At 37.1% G+C, this 17,860-nt stretch overlaps 1 protein-coding gene across 1 annotated transcript in view; it reads right to left on the minus strand.

The window, feature by feature from the left end:
- Window positions 1–2,986: 2,986 nt before the first annotated feature.
- Window positions 2,987–17,860, minus strand: part of LOC308260143 (uncharacterized protein) — a gene marked incomplete at both ends in the record, with an annotated part of 59,412 nt that continues 44,538 nt past the window's right edge. The window contains 13 exons of the mRNA XM_080691464.1: window positions 2,987–3,183; window positions 4,071–4,226; window positions 7,588–7,681; window positions 8,792–8,985; window positions 9,270–9,372; window positions 10,629–10,841; window positions 12,429–12,709; window positions 14,095–14,337; window positions 14,694–14,890; window positions 15,165–15,274; window positions 16,118–16,245; window positions 16,963–17,171; window positions 17,277–17,335. Coding sequence (XP_080547590.1) covers window positions 2,987–3,183; window positions 4,071–4,226; window positions 7,588–7,681; window positions 8,792–8,985; window positions 9,270–9,372; window positions 10,629–10,841; window positions 12,429–12,709; window positions 14,095–14,337; window positions 14,694–14,890; window positions 15,165–15,274; window positions 16,118–16,245; window positions 16,963–17,171; window positions 17,277–17,335 — 2,184 coding nt within the window. The remainder of the gene's footprint in view (window positions 3,184–4,070; window positions 4,227–7,587; window positions 7,682–8,791; window positions 8,986–9,269; window positions 9,373–10,628; window positions 10,842–12,428; window positions 12,710–14,094; window positions 14,338–14,693; window positions 14,891–15,164; window positions 15,275–16,117; window positions 16,246–16,962; window positions 17,172–17,276; window positions 17,336–17,860) is intronic.

Genomic DNA, 17,860 nt, shown 5'->3' on the forward strand with positions numbered 1-17,860 from the left:
CTTAAGTATCTAATAGTTTATTTCCCTTTCTCATAAGAGTTAAAAGATTAACAGCACTTAGATCTATTTCACCTCAGGTACATCTTGTTTATTTATTTTCTGTTTAGCTTTTCAGGCTACTTCATGGTCCAAGATGAGCCACCATCTCATGTATTTCATATTAGATAAAGAAAGGAGGGAAGAGACTAGGTTCCTTCCCTTTAAAGACATATCCTGGATAAAGTGTCATGCACACATTACTTCTGCTAAGACTCCATTTGCAAGGATTATATCTTATGGTCAGTCTACCTACCAAAAGACTGGGACATTTAGTTTTTCTAGTGCCCAGGAAAATACCAGGCATACTATTACAATAAAAAATAGAAAGAATGAATACTGGAAAATAAATAGCATTTTTGGATAAGCTGATTGTTAATATTTCAAGATTTTATGATATATGGGATAAAATAGACAATATGTTATTTTGTAGCATGAATAAAAAAAGTTTAAGACACACACACATGATTGTGGATTGTGTTAGAATAAAAAGTGGTCAGCCTGAAGGAAAAATATATTAAGAAATATTCCAAAAGAGACTGTAAGTATAACATAAGTAAACATGGTTGGAGGGGGAATTAAAATGGAGAAGAAACAGTATATTCAGCAATTTAGAAGATTAAAATGAAAGGGGAGGGGGGCATTTAAATGACACAGAAGTGTTTAGCTTGGGTAACTGAATAGATATTACCTGAAAGTGAGAAAAACAAATAAAGGCGCATGGTTTCAGGAAATGGTGAACTTTTCTCTCTGCATGGTCAATTTCTGGACATTCCTAAAACAATCATCTGAAATTATTTAAGCCTGAATATCAGTTATAGATGGCAGTAAAACATTTATCCCATGAGTTATCTTATTTGCTTTTCTTGAGGTGAAGTTTCCAGAGAAAGTTTCGATTTTGCTGTCACTGCTAATCAAATTCTCAGAAAATATGGGACATTAAAAATATCTGAAAACTTAAACTGATGTGCATCTCAGAAGATAGATGGACTTAGAAAGTTAGCTCTGAGAGTTTGCAGCACATGCACAGAGGCCGCACTTTCTATCACTGTGCCCAGAGTGTTCTTAAAGTAGTGGACTGAGAAAGAAAGAGAATTACAGAGCCTGAGAACACTAGCATTTTGGTATAATTACAGGGGAATGGATCATGAGGAAATTAAGGAGGAATGGTCAGAGAAGGTTCTGGGGATATGTTTCAGGAACATATGTCTCTGAAGCCCAGAAGGAGTGAGTACCAAGATTGAGAACATAACCAACAGATAGATAGATGCAGGCAGCTTACATAAGAGAAGGAGAAAGCATACACTCACTGTATACCTTAAAATATACACTAATTCTGTCACCTACTTATCACCTATCATCTACCTAACTATCATCTATCATCATCTATCTAGTGCCTGCCATGTGATGGGCGTAGTTCTAGGCATTCAGAATCTAATATTGAACAAAATGGAGACAAAGTCCTGCCTCATGAAGCTCTATCAGTGGAAGATTGATAATTTTAAAATAAGCATAAATTACATAAATACACATATAGAAATATTACTATATTTACAAAAAGAAACACATGTGTATGGGCTTGTTCAGTTTATTATCAATCTTTCTCCATTAGAAATATGCATATGTATATATATAGTTTATGTGCGTATGCGTGTTGTATATATAAGACATGATGTGTAGTTCTCTGACATAAAGAAGCAGGGGATGAGGAAAAGGAGAGTTGGGCATTGAGCATATATTGAGTAGGGGTGTGTGCTGACCACTTGTGCTCCCCCCACATACAACAAATCTATATGTTGAAGCCCTAATCCTCAGTGTGCATATGGGACCATTGGGATGTAATTAGGTTTAGATGCAGTCATAAGGCTGGAGCTCCCATAATGAAATTAGTATCCTTATAAGAAGAGAAAGAGACCTGAGCTGGTTTTCTTTCCACCACATGAAGGGGCAGTAAGAAGGCAACAGTCTACAAACCAAGAAGCGAGTCCTCACCAGACACTAAGTCTGATGAGACCTTCATCGTGGAGTCCTCACCTTTCAGAAAGTGTCAAATGCGTGTGTATTTTTAAAGCCATTAATTCTACTTTTAAGACACCCAGTGTATTTTGTTATAGCATTTAAAGGTAACTAACACAGTAGTCAGGACAAGCCTTGCTGAGAAAGGAGCAAAATGGGATTAATTAGTGACTTTGAAGTGACAGAGAATTGAAAGGTGTAGAAGCCAGACTGGAATGGAGAAATCACTGTGAAATAATGAATAAGAAACAGTAAGTCAGTTAATGGAGCTCTCTCTCAAAATAGAACAGGACATATTTTTATAGTGCCCAGAGAAAACATGGGTTCTGGCATTAACTTTACTGAAGTGAATACATATATATACATACATGCACATACATATGTATATATTTATTTTTTATTTTTTTATTTTTTATATTTGGTGGTGCTGGGGTTCCTGGAAGCCCTTCTACCTCCAGGCTACACTCCCAGACCTATTTTTACATTTTTTAAATTTCGAAACAGGGTCTCCTAAACCAGCGCGCGCGGCTGGCTTCGAACCTGCGCGATCCTCCTGTCTCTGCCTCCCAAGCGCGGGGATTACAAGCATGCGCCACCACACCTGGCTGTATATATTTATATATTAGTATAATATATTAAAATTACATATAATTATATAATGCATTATATAATTTATATTTATATTTAGGGCAGAAGGCTGACAGGGAAGGAAACCAGTGCTAAGGATGTTTGAGGTCATGACCACACCTAACCGAGTCCCATATTCGAGTGAGGCTCAGCTCTACTTGGATCATTTCCATTCCAACGAGTGGGATGTTTCATGACACTAAGAGACAGACTCCATCAAACCACTTTGCCTCTGCTCTCTTCTAACCTTGTGCTAGGCAGCATTCTCCTGTTTCTACACTGTTTCCAGCCTTCTACCCAAGTGGGGTTACTTTGTGCTGTCAGTGAAGCAGTCCTGAAGCTCAAAGGGGAGGAACTGTCTTATCCAAAGGTGCTCACACAAAGGCCTGCCCATCTGGGCAGAGTCGAGCATCGCTTCACAGGAGGAAAGCATCCCCACTGTACCTGTGTCACTGTGGGTGAGCTGTGTAACACCTGTGCACAGTCCTGTAACCTCAAGAGCAGCTAAATGGGAAAATGTAATAATAACTCTCTTGCCTCATTTGAGACACTGGAAGTATTCAACAGCAATGGAGCATGATTTCTGAATATAAATTCAGTTGTATTAATTTTTCGATGATTGTATGTTTTCTGCAGAATGAAAATATTGTACATTTGTTTCATATGTGAGGCAAACTATTTTTGTTTCTTGTTCTCAGCTGGTTTATTTATTTTTTTGTCTTTTCTTTTTGGTAATGGGGATAAAACCTAGGGTGTTGCACTTGTAAGGCAAGTACTTTGCCACTGAACTATATACCAGCTCCATAAACAATTTTTATGGTATCTTTTATATATTTGTATGTTCCAGGCTTATAATAAAAATGTAAATGAAAATCCACAGGCTGGGGGAGAAAGGGAAGAAACAGAGAAAAGGATTTAAAGACAGAGATATTAATTGAAGATACTGAAGACTCTAGAAAGGAAAGATTTAAAAGGTAGACAGATCTATTTATTGTGTTTGGAGCCATAATACCTAGGTTTAAATTCCAAATCTAATTTTTACTGATTGTGTTACTGGGCTAGATATTAATTCTACCCTTTACTTAATTTCTTTTTCTGAAAAATGGGATTACTAATACTAATTACTAGTGTAATTACTAACACAGATAGAGTGATCATTAGGCGCAGATAAGATGATATTGGTAAAACATTTAAATTAAACATGGTAGGAAGTTTGTGAAATGTAAATGTTGCTGAAAAAATAAAGGTGTCTGAAGAGGAATTAAGTGTGGGTTTTCACGTGAAGGAAATGAAAACTGTAGTAGAGTTTCTGGGCTTTTCCTGAGGATCACACTCTTTTTCTCTTATTTATCATAGTCTAGTTGAACAAGATGTGGAACTGAATACCTGACATTTAGGAGTCTCTCCTCTTTCCATCTTCTGAGCCCACTGCTTCACATATTCTCGATGACTGTCTTCTGTCTGTTCCATTATGTGCTGTTGTATCTTTTGCATTTCCTCCACCATTTTCTCTGTAGCCTGTGCACATTCAGCTTTTCCAAGTTCCACTGAGGAGGGAAATGGCAGAGACAATTTATGAAGCTTTACCACATTACTTCCTACTTCTGTCCTCACTTGTTACGTTGCTACTTAATTTTCCTTTGGAAAGGCCATAATACTGTGCTGTCTATGCTATGTCTTACTTGTGAATGGCTTATGATCTTGCGTGCATCTTAGTTTTTCTCATCAGGTTTAATGACTCCACATAGAACAGGCTGAGAAAAGCTATATTAATTAACCAAAAGTCTTCTGTGGATGGAGAAGGCCAAGTCTTGACTACTTACTTAAACACTACTGTACAGATGTGAACACTTAGAGGCCAATAGTCAGGAACCCCATTATTGCTTGAGCATCATGCAGCCTCTACTCAGTTGTGGACATACATAGCCTCCACCCTGATGACACCTAATTGTCCTCAACATTGGTGTCATTTGAGGATTTTCTTTTAAATGCATCCAGCCCATGATCGTTCATCACAGGGCAGGACTGATGCTGAACTGTGCCCAAAGGCATTCCCATTTGGTTTACCTCATATTCATAGCACTCCATTTATATCCCAAAGTACAAAACAATGATGACAACAAAAACAACATTCTTTTTGAACATTTTTTATTGATGCATTGTAGTCATTCATCTTAATGGAGTACAAGATGGTAGAGGCATACATGCACACATCACTCATTTTGCCCTTCCCAATTCCCACCCCATTCCTTCCTCCCTCCCTCCTTCTCATGTTTGGCTTAGTGATTGACTTTGATATGTTTGTGAATGTACATCATGTACATTAGGGAATTTTCCTCTTTTCCCTTCCCATCATTCCCATTTAGGTCCCCTTATTTGCTCATCTATGGTTTCTCCTTCCTTATCTAGAGTTCTTTCTATGACCCTTTTTCTCTCTAGCTTCTACATATTAGGGAGACAATTCAATTTCTTACTTTGTGACTGAATAATCTCACTTAGCATCTGTTCTCCAGTTTCATCCGTTTCCCTGAAAATGACATAATTCTGTTCTTCTTTATGGCTGAGTAAAATTCCATTGTGTACATATCCCTTGGTTTTGTAATCTATTCATCTGTCAATGGACACCTTGGCTAGTTCCATGGTTTGGCAAGTGTGAATTGTGTGTCTATGAACATAGATGTGCATGCATTAGTTTGGTAGTTTGGGTTCCGTTATTTTGGGTAGATACCCAGAAGTGGTATTGCTGGATCGTATGGTAGGTTTGTTCCCATTCTTCTGACAATCCTCCATACTGTTTTCCAGAGTGGTTGCACTAATTTGCAACCCTACCAACAATATATTACAGTTCCTACTTCGCCACATTCTTGCCAGAATTTGTTTGTGTTTGAATGATTGCCATTCTAGTTGGAGTTAGGTGAACTCTCAGGGTAGTTTTGATTTGCATCTCTCTGATTGCTAATAATGTTGAATATTTTTTCATACATTTATTGGCCATTTGAATTTCTTTTTTCATAACGTGTCTAATTTAGTTCACTTGCATATTCTTGATTGGTTATTTGTTTTCTTAGTGCTGAGTTTCTTGAGTTCTCTGTATATTATAGATCTTAGTCCTCTATCGGAGAAATAGTTGGCAAAAATTTTCTCCCATTCTTTTGGTTCTTGGTCGAGGTTCTTGATAGTTTCCTTTGCTGTAGAGAAGTTCTTCAGTTTAATCCAATACCACATATTAATCTACCTTTTAGTTTCTTGTGCCTTTGGAGTCTTGTTGAGAAAGTTTTTACCTGCACCTATGTGTTGCAGTGTTGGACCTATGCCCTCTTCAGGGAGCTGTGAGGTCTTTAGTCTAATTTTGAAGCCCTTGATCCATTTTGAATTAACTATTATGCAGAGGAGTGAGAAAGTGGGGTTTATTTATATTTTTCTGCATATGGTTAACCAGTTTTACCAACACCATTTGTTGAAGAGACTATATTTTTCCAGAGTATGTTTTTTGTTCCTTTGTAAAAAATCAATTGGTTTTAAGTGTGCAGAAGTTTCTGAGTCTTCTTTTTTAATTTTTTTTTTTTTGCAGTACCAAAGGTAACACAGGGGCATTGTACCTCTGGATTACACCCCCAGCCCTATTATTTAGTCTTTTTTATTTTTGAAATAGGGTCTCACTGAGTTGTGAAGGGCCTTAATTAGCTGAGGCTGTCCTCAAACCATGTTCTTCTGGTCTTCACCTCCAGAATTCTGGGATTACAAGCGTGTGCCACCATACCTGGCACTTTTTAAAATTTTTAATCGGTATATTGTAGTCATACATCTTAATGGAGTACAAGATGATAGAGACATATATGCACATCTCACTCATTTAGCCCTTACCCATTCCCACCCCGTCCCCTCCCTCCTCCCTCCTTCTCATGTTTCTGAGTCTTCTCTTCTGTTCCATGTCTCTGTGTCTGTTTTTGTTCAAGTATCATTCCATTTTCATTAATATAGCTTTTTGGTATTCTTGAATAACACTGCATGGGATTGAGAATGGCTGGAGTATGATATAGACAACAAAGAAAAACAGAGCCTACCTGACATCTTCCCATATAAAAAAGTATCTTAGTTAAACAATTTAAAATTGCATTTAAAATATAAAATATACATTTTATAAAAAGTTCAGATAAGTTTATATTAACCATTAGTACTATAGTCATTAAATCAATAGCACATTTTCTTCTCGCTTAAAATTTTATCTTTATAGGCCGGGTGTGGTGGCGCATGCTTGTAATCTCCACGCTTGGGAAGCTGAGACAGGAGGATCGTACAGGTTCGAAGCCAGCTTCAGCTAATTAGTGAGGCTCTCAGCAACTTAGTGAGACCCTGTTTCCAAATAAAATGTAAAAAATAGGTCTGGGAGTATAGCCCAGATGTAGAAAACCCCCTGGGTTCTACCCCCAGTACCACACACAAAAAAATTATCTTTATAAACTTGATGGTTTAACAAGTATGCAAGAATATAAAATTTTAAGAATATTAAATTTAGTTTAGCAGAAATTATCTGATGTTCTAAAATTACTGAATTTGGCTGGGCGTGGTGGCACACACTTGTAATCCCCATGCTTGGGAGACGGAGACAAGAGGATTGCGCAGGTTTGAAGCTAACCTTGCTGGCTTAAGAGACCCTATTTCCAAATAAAAATTCATATATATATATATATATATATATATATATATATATATATATATATATATATATAGGTCTGGGAGTGTAGCCCAAGGGTAGAAGGGTTTTCCAGGAACCCCACTACCACCAAAAAATAAAAAATAAAAATAAATAAATAAAATTACTGAATTTGTGCTCTGGTAAAAGGAGGTGAGAGAGGAAAGCTATTTTTTTGGTTCTTGGTAATAATGATATTATATGGGTGGTAGTACCTTTTTCTCTGTTTCTCATCTCCATACCCTGAATTTCTTTCTTGAGGTTTCTGCTTTCATTTATGATTCCCTCCTTAATTAGTCTTTCCTGTTCCTAAGAGAGAAAAAGAATACCGAAATTTAGGGCAAAATGAAATCAGTAAATTTGTTCCCTAATTGACAATCTTGTTCCTATTCCAATAATTTCTCAAGAACTTTTGAACTTTTAAAATTCCTTTCCCTCTCTTATATTAAATTATGCCAGTTTGTTTTGAGTGTCTTATATTTGCTATTACATTTTCTATGATTTTTTCTCAAGTTTCAGAATGATTTTGTTCTTATATTGTTGCCCTACTATTCCATTTGTGATATCTGTGACATCACACATAGAACCTCATCCCTGTACCTGCAAGGAACATAACATTAATGAAATACATAACTGTGTTCCCACATAGAACATAATCATTCTGCATAAATTGTCACAGTTTTTGTTTGGCTTCAAATGTCACCCTCTATATAGTGGTTTTTATATTTTTACTTATATTTATGTTTACTTAGAATAATGGTTGAGATCCAGTAGAAAGATTTCTAGATGATGGTCAGAAACAAAGAAAATACTGGTGCATATAATTCTGTAGATGCTTCCAAAATTTTAGTGAGAGTAGTAAGAAAAATAATTTGAGATAAGAGAATACTGTGGCCCATCAGGCACTACTTGAGCTGACTGCCAATTCAAGGTAGACTTGGAGCATATTTTAGAGTTTCAAGAAGCCTTAGCACTTAGCCAATGTGCTTGAGTGGGTAGTATTAGGAATCTTCCTACTAAGTAGTATACTTATGAAAATAATTTTATAGCAAATATGGCTAAATAAAAAAATTATTGATTCCATTCAGTATAAAAGATAGGCCAGATAAATTTCCTTGAGATATAACCAAGGAAAGTAATTTACCATTTTTGAAATTATGGCTCCCATGGCATTAGTTGAGTATTTATTTACAAAATGAAGATAATGCATTTATGGTGTCAGGCAGCAAATAGTTACTGTTTATTATTGACATATAACAAAAAGGAGTCCCTTGAATTTCACCCTGCAAATAGGTAGCCTTTAGTAACCAAGCATAGCTGAGGTAGAAGTTGCAAGGGAATAAAGAGCCAACTATGTTGTAATATGTAACCTTAAACTTAGAATATGGAAGACAAAACTGAAATGATCCAATGGAGTACCTGAAGTTTGAGAATTATAATCCTCTCTCGCTCCATCATTAACTGGGTGAAATCCTGCAACATCTTCTCAGCCAACTGTTTAATATATTCCTGATGACTCTTTTCTTTTTGATCCATCAACTGCTCATGGTTCTTCCTCTTTTCCTCTAACATTTTTGCCTCAGCCTGTGCAGATTCAGCTTTCACACGTTCCCCTGAGGAGAAGATAGAAGAAGAAAAGTGCACGAGGGTTTTCAGCATTACCTTTCTTCTATACCTTAAAAAAAATCATTGTTACTTTATAGAAGCAATATTCTAGGACTACTGCTTTTGGGGGCTAACCATCACGCTAGCAACTGCATATTCCACTCTTAGAAATGGCTTCAGGATTCAAGACAATCTTTGATATTCTTAGTTTAGTTATAACAATCATATGTACCTAGATAGTTAAGTTTTTAAGAGATTTTGTGAGTAAAGAGTGTCTTGGGTCCCTCCTCACCTTCAATCTCCTTTTGCTTTTCTGTGAAAGACTGGTCTGAATTCAGGATTGCATAAGTCACAGATTCCTTGGACTTCAGGTATTTCTGCAGAACCTCCTCAGCCTTAGAATCCAGAGAAAACGAATTAGCAATAGAAAGTGCTATAAGCATTTGTTCCTGTTTGACTTTCTGTCATCTTTTTCTTCTAGGTACGGTTTCTCTTGGTTTACAAATATTGCTGGCTTTAAAATGCACCTTTATGATTAGTTCTATTTCTAATTTGATTTATCATTATCATGAATAAATAAAAATATGATCTAACATTAACCTAATCAGATCTCCCTGTCCTTTTAGGAGATAGTAGAGATACTGGGAAAAAGAGAATCTCCTTTTAGATGGAGGGCTCCAATTTTGATTTTGTGGTTGCATACAGGCTTATTCTGAATAATGAAGAGATCATGGAGAAAGAAAATCACAGGAATGGAGTTGGAGAAAAAACAGAGGAGAAAAAAGGTCAGAGTGATACCTGCCCAAAAGGAAAAAAAAAGAATGAAATTGTTTGAACTCTTAAAGGAGTTCTCCTTAAAGCTAGCTTGAAGCCTAAACTTATAAAGTAGCATTTTTTTCTTAAGCAAACTGTCTTTTGTAACATCATCTCTAATAGTGGGTTATCCTAAGAATCAACCCCAAAATTCAATTATAACTCAAATGTTATAGATTAATATACTCTTTTTTTACTGCCCTTATACTTTGTGGCAATTTTAGTGAACACTATGAGCCTCTTATAAATACTATTGTTTTGAAAGTTTTTATAATAGTTAAGTCATTCTCTGTATACGTACAAAAATGAATAGAGATAATTGTGGCATAGTAGTAGTCCTGTACTTGGAATGGGAAATTTTTGGCATAACTACCCAAACAATTACTTCAACTCTTTGAATTTGTGTGTATGTGGGGGGGTCTGGGGATAGAACTAGGAGCATTTGACCTCCAAGCTATACTCCCTGCCCTATTTTGTATTTTCATTTTGAGAAAGGGTCTCACTAAGTTGCAGAGGACATCACTAAGTAGCTGAGGCTGTCCGTGTACCGCGATACTCTAGTCTCAGTCTCCCAAATGCTGGGATTACAAGCATGTAGCACCACGCTTGGCTGACTCTTTGATTCTTTACTTCCTCATCTTACTGTTGTTTGATGAGTACCTACCACACATCTGGTACAAGGAGCTCCCTACACAAGCTCCCTACACAGGTGTATTGAATGAGAGTATGAGGGCTATGTAAGCAAGAAGCCACAATCTGTGCAATCACACCTGGTGGCACTGATACTACAGGAGGGGTGTCATCAACTTCCCAGAATAAATCGATAAATTCTGGTTACCTGTATTTCCTTCCTGGACTCCCAAAGGTATGTTTTCTTCAGCTCTTCTGTCTTTTCAATGAAGAGAAGGTACCCTCCTGGCTTAGAATAAAGCCCTTGATTCACTTCTTCTTCTAGAGAACCAAAAATGTTCTGTAGTAAGGAGCAGCAATGAACTGAAGATGCTTCCAGATTCTTGTTACAAAAATAATCCCACCTGTTTTCTAGCTGAGCCTTTAATGTACAAAGAGGAAGTAAAAAGAGTAACATGGAAAAGATGTTAGTACTACCACAGAATTTTTGGAAGTGCTTGTCAAGAAAGTCTTTTAGATACCTACAGGCAACTCAATAGAATCTTATCCTTCCTCTTAAATTTGACTTTGTTTTTTATGTACTTTTATTAGTGCATTGCAATTATACATCACAGTGAGGGCCAATGTGATACAAACATAAATTTCAGCCGAGCGTGGTGGCGCACGCTTGTAATCCCCGCGCTTGGGAGGCGGAGACAAGGAGGATCGCGCAGGTTCAAAGCCAGCCACGCTGGCTTAAGAGACCCTGTTTCAAAAATATAAAATAGGTCTGAGAGTGTAGCCTGGAGGTAGAAGGGCTTCCAGGAACCCCAGTACCACCAAAAAAACAAAAAACATAAATTTCACAGTTCTCTGTATTTTCTTCCATTTCTCACCCCTTTTCCCCATCCTTTCTCCCTGCACATGTTAGTGAGATTGGTAGTAATACCTCCATCTATTGCCATAGTATTATTTGAACTGTTTCTATCCTCACTCCTCCCCTTTCTCCTTCTCAGCTTTCTCCTACAGTCCCCTTCCACTATTCTACTGATCTTTCTCCACATTACTTAAAGTGTCTTATGTTTTCTATTTTTCTTTCTAGTTCCATATATGATAGAATACATACAACCCTTGACTTTCTGAGACTTTTAATCTCACTTAGCATAATATTCTCTAGTTCTATCTATTTTCCTGCAAATGTTATAATTTTGTTCTTTTTATAGCTGATAGAATCCCAATGTGTGTATACACCATATTTTCTTTATCCATTCACCTGTTGGTGGACATCTAGGTTGGTTCCACAACTTAGCTATTGTGAATTATGCTGCAATAAACATGGATATTCACCATCACTCCAGAATTTCTAACTTTAATTCTTTTGGAAAAGTACTGAGGAATGGTATAGCCAGGTAATATGGTGGTTATATTCCTAAACTTTTGAGGATCCTCCATACTGATCTTCATAGTGGTTGTACTAATTTACACTCCCACCAACAGTGTTTGAGTGTTCCTATTTCCCCAAATTCTCACCAGCATTTGTTATTGCTTGTATTATTTTAAACTTGAGATTTCTTATGAATCCCTTTTTCTTTGGAAAAGATGTTCAAAACAAAGAATTAGCTTTATAATACAATTCTCAAAGTTGTTATAGTCCTAATTGGATCAGCCACTACCATAAATGGAATAAATATGCTCTAATATTAGTCTGATCATAATAACAAAGGCATTGGTTTAGTTTAGTGTGCTTCCAAATAATTCTGATGAGCAGGCATGTTATCAAATTAGAAATTCTTATTATCATTTGTTATATATATTTAATTAAAGCAAAAATTATTTGCTTGTAACACAAAAATATATCAAAATTGAATCCATAATAATAAAGTTTTATGATTATTATGATTGACAACAAAGAAATCACAATTAAAAGCTAGAAACAATTGCCTCTCTCAAAATAAATGTCGATTTCATTTCCTCATAGTTCATTGCCTCCTATAATCCAAATTCATTATAAACTTGAGAGAAAAGATACCTCTAATTGCTTTTGAAATACATGGTCTACATCTTGGAAGGAACTCCAGATGAAAATTTCTACAGCCTCTCTCACACAGGCTGTGTGCAGGTTCAGCAGCTCCTGGAGGGATTCTGTGGGCAGCTGCACCTTCTGGATCATCTGCTGGTCATAGTGGGCCATGGCCTTTTGCACTGAAGCCATATTCTCTGCCCGGGCCAAGGCCAGGACTGCATTCTCCATGCAGGGCAGATCCCCATTATTAATGGCATTGACATAGCTTACCACCAGGCTCTTGAGACCTACAAATAGGGACCAAATGACAATACTTATTTTAGAAAAAGTAAAAAAGTAGTATCTCCATTCTTTATAATTATTAGGATGTATATGAATAAATATTCACTTTATCAATGGCTTGAACCACTGGAAGCCCGAAACAAACATGCTCTCTCAAGTTTTACCTCAGGCCTATGAAATAGACCCTTTACTTTGGCAGGATACCCAGGTGATATATGTGCACATCAAAGCTGAAAATACCTATTGTAGTTAAGGTACGCCTGTGTTTATTCAGTGCTTGTGTCCAGTTAGTCATGGGAACATTAGGATAGAAACCATTCCTCCCACTGTGTGTGTGTGTGTGTGTGTGTGTTTGTGTGTGTGTGTGTGTGTGTGTGTGTGTGTGCACGCGCGCGTGTGTGTATGTGTGTTGAGATTGAACCAGGGGCATTATATCTCTGAGCTACATTTGCAATCCTTTTTTATTTTTGGTTTTTGAAATAGGAAGGTTTCATTAAGAATGCGGAAGTTGGCCTTGAACCTATAATCCTCCTGTATCAGCTCCTGTATCAGTACTGGGATCAAAGGTGTGCAATATCATCCCCAGCCCTCTTTTGTTGATATCTATATCATGTATCCTCTGAACCCTGGTCCATGATAAGCATTCCATCAATGGTTGTGGAACACATGGTACAATCCCAATCAAATGGAGCCCTTCATTTGGTTTAATGTTTGACTTGTTATTCAGTAGAACTTTCAGGTAAATTAATGTTCTTTGTCTGTGCTTACCATTATGTAGCTATTAAGCTTTTAAATATGGGCAAGTGATCTGATTTTTTCATTTTCTTTTATATATATATATGCGATACTGGGGATGGAACCTAGGGGCATTCTTTCTCTGAGATACACCTACAGCCCTACTTTTTGTTCTTTATTTTGAAACAGGGTCTCACTGAGTTGCAAATGGCCTTACTAAGTAGCTGAGGCTGTCTGCAAACCACGATTCTCCTGTCTCAGTCTCCCAAATGCTGGGATTACAAGTGTGTACCACCATGCCTGGCCTTTTCTTAAGAATTTTTAATTGGTACATTGTAGTCATTTATCTTATGAGGTACAAGATAGTAGAGGCATACATGTACACAACACTCATCTAAACAGGTACACCTATGTTCTTGGATACCAAATTAGATAGCACAAGTCCAGGTGAGGAGAAAAATATTTTGAATAGAGCAGCTGCTTTCCTTTGACCCTTACAAACGTTTTCTAGCCAAATATTTTGCTAAAAAATTAGGTATTATTTGACTGTCTGCAATTTGACATTATACTTGCAATAGACAGTACACTCAAAATAGAAATTAGGTAGATATTATTTCACCCTTCCATGAGTGGAAGAATCGGGAATGGGACTCACGAGGTCCATTGACCTGGATGCCTCCGGAGAGAGTTTTAGCCCTGGAATAGTCGAAGATGTATGCACAGAATTCTTCTACTTGTTGCAAAAAATCAGGATCCAGTTCATCATCATGCAGAGTTTCAAGTTGACTAAGCTTCTTCCACTCGGTGGGCGGATAAAAGACAAAGCATTTCTTCTTTGGAAAAAACTTTCGGATACAGAGTCGAGGCAGGTTGTAGTTTTCTTCTTCATCACTGGTGCCTAGAGTAAAAAAAAAAAAAAAAAAAGATGGAGGGTAGCTAGTGGAATGTTAATATGTCAATTTAAAAATTCTTCAAGTAAATATTCCTTCTACTCTACTCAATATTATTTGGTAATGTGTACCTAAAAAGGAGGATGAAAGTTACCTAATAATAATAATACAAAAAAAAAACCCCAGAAAATCAAAAGAAACTTGTGGCTATAAGAAGGGAATAATGCATTTTTAAGACAGATATTAAGCAAGACTGACTTCTCAGGCATAGCCTGCAGTGTACAAGTAGAAAACCGTGAATGTAAACTCCCATGTTAACATAATTCCTGGTACTTCTCTGTTTTCCGTTCATTAGTCACTTTACCTTGTTTTAGCTTCAGGGAATTCTCCAGGTACTCATCTGCTGTCAGGGGCTGTCCATCTCTCTCCAGCTTTAGAGTCACGTCTCTGAGGGTCCACACAAAGTCTGGGAAGAAGCTCACAAAGTAGGCTGAATCCTCAACCTCATTCTCCTCCGGTGAGGATTTGGCTCTTATTTGTTTGGTCAGCTCTGTCACAAAGCTGAGGAGTTAAGGAAAGGCGGCAAGACCATAGGTTCCTCATCTCATAGTAAATGCCCATATTCTAAAGATTTATTTTGCATTGTTCTGACCCAAAAGATAATTTATTTGTAGTTTCATGAGATATTCCTCCTATACTTAGGTTATTTTTCATGCTTCCTTTCTATTCTTTCTTTTATTAAGTTCGATTCTGTAGACTGCATAGCTAAACTGCTGTATTGTGAACAGATACCTCTATTTTTATTTTTGGATGTTCTGGACCAGCAAAAGGATACTGCAGCTGGTCCATGGCATACTGGTTGATGGTTCCAACGCTGTTATACACAAAGGTGCTGCTCAGGAGTACCGCCAGGGTAAAGATCCAGCAGTCATTCTGATTGTCACTCTGGAAGTCAGAACACATTTAGGCTAAGTATATAGTCCATTGTCCTAGTTCTTTCTAGATAAGCAATAGTAAAAATGTATTTCTTTAATTAGATTGATCTAGGGCTATAAGCTGCAAGAACTTATGTTAATAGTAGCATTTGGAGTTTGAATGATTTCTAAATAGTATTTTTGATTGGAACTGGTTATAACTTCTCAGCTCATTAGGTCTTCTATCATCATTGACAGATAATTCCAAAATATATAGTCAAAATTAGTAGACATTTCAAGATCTTAAAGAATTTCCTCCATAAAGCATAATTGTCTTATATATGAGTAAAAATATTTATAAGTATTTATTTATCAGTTATTAGATACCTTATACTTTATATAACTTACAAACATTCATGTGATATTTTAAGGCAGGTAAAGTTCTCACATACGCATTTTATATTATAGCTGAGGTTAGTAATATTTTACATAACTTGAATTTGTAGGAGCAGAACTATTTATTACACACATTTTCTCAAGAATTCAGACTCTCCATCCTGAATCAACATTCTCTGCAAAAAAAATACTCATGAGGAAGATTCTTTTCCCACTACCATTATGTATCAGTGTTAATGGGACCAGCTTACACACCTTAGTAATTACAATTTTGTCCCCTATTTCGCATAATTCACTTCTACAATTCTGGCTTATGTGTATTCTGTTCATCTTTTCTTGCCAAATTTGTTCTTATAACAAGTAAACAAGAATAAAAAAGGCATATTATGGCAAAGTGCAAGCTCTTGTTTAGTAGAAATCGTATAGAGGATATTCAGAGATGAGGGGCTTAATCCAAAATAGAACCCTTCTTCCTCACCTTCTCCACATCTCCCAGGCCCTCGGTGTCAAGCAGAACTAGGGTGTGGTCAGGCTTCTTGGGATGAGGCACGCACCACATCCAGATTCCTTTGGTGTGAGACTGCACCGTGGAGCCCAGAGAGAAGCCTGTGAAGCATAGGAGAGATAAGATTGGTGAAGTTTTAATTGTAGAAATTTTTGGAAATTGAGATAAAAGTCAAGGTAAATATGGATCAGGAGATGATGTTACTATTATTAGAACTAATTTTAAATAAAAACAGAGAACATCGAAAATTGAAATAAGCAATTCAAAGTGGAACTTTTTATTTTACCTAAGTGTTCAGTGGCATTTTGTTATTCTTTCATGAACATTTTACGAAATGTTTTATAGCTTAGGAACATGTACATTAATGATCCCTATTACTAATTCCATCTAGCAAAAGAACACTTTTACTTTTTGGGGGGTACTAGAGATTGAACCCCGGGTTATTCTAACTCCAAGATACACCCTCAGACTTTTCTTTTTTGATTTTGAAAGAGGTTCAAGCTAGGTTACTGAACATCTTGCTAACTTGCTGAGGCTGGCCCGAACCTGTGATTCTTCTGTCTTAGCCTCTCAACTACAGGAATTGCTGGTGTGCACCGACGAGTCCAGTTATACTTTATTTTTAAAAGCAACAATTAGGGCAGTGAGGAGTTAGTTGACTTATTTCCCCTATCACAGTGAAGAAAAGAGTATAACTGTGAACAGAAGGTTAGCTTTCAATGTTTCTCCCACCTTTCACTTCCTCTCCCCCCATCCCCCACTGGATGCTGACATGGGTAGACAGAGGGCATCAGCAGAGCTTTGCTGGTAACACTCACCCTTTTTCTTCCCAGAGAGTCTGTTCATCAGATAGGATTTTCCTGTGCCGTAGAAGCCTATGATAGCCACAACCACCACTGGCTGTGTGATGGACGATAGGATCTCCAGGGCTTCCTGGTTGACCATCAGTTGCCCTTTGGTGTTCTCAATGAAGCACACTGGGCCTGGCATGTAGGTTTCTGAAGCCATGTCAAGGGTGTTGTATTGTCTGTCAGAAAGGAGACAGGATTAATTAGAATTCTGTCTGGAACATTGTTAGTCTTCAGCTTTGAGGTCACCTCAGTTCAGCTCAGGAGGAGCACAAACTGCCCACCCAAGTGGAGATTTCTGCATGCAGACAAATCTCAAATCAAATAAGTGATTACTCATAAACTAAAGAGAGTAATAATAACAATAACAGCAAAAATGGATCCAAATATTTTTTAGTGCAGGTGACTTAAATAATTAAAAATAAGTTAATTTAAAATTGATAAAAAGCCAGGCGTGGTAGCATACGCTTGTAATCCCTGCGCTTGGGAGGCAGAGACAGGAGGATCATGCTGGTTCAAAGCCAGCCTCACTGGCTTAAGAGACCCTGTTTCTAAATAAAAATATAAAATGGGTCTGGGAGTGTAGCCCGAAGGTAGAAGAGTTTACTGGAACCCAAGTACCACCAAAAAAAAGTTGATAAAAATGAAAGATGTTATTAAAAATTATTAACATGCCGGGCGTGGTGGCACACACTTGTAATCCCCGCGTTTGGGAGCTGGAGACAGGAGGATCGCACAGGCTCAAAGCCAGCCTTGCTGGCTTAAGAAACCCTGTTTCTAAATAAAAATATATATAAAATAGATCTGGGAGTGTATCCCAGAGGTAGAAGGGTTTCCAGGAATCCCAGCACCACACACACACACACAC

This window comes from Muscardinus avellanarius, assembly GCF_963383645.1.
Source record: "Muscardinus avellanarius genome assembly, chromosome: 3".
In the NCBI taxonomy this organism is placed as follows: domain Eukaryota; kingdom Metazoa; phylum Chordata; class Mammalia; order Rodentia; family Gliridae; genus Muscardinus; species Muscardinus avellanarius.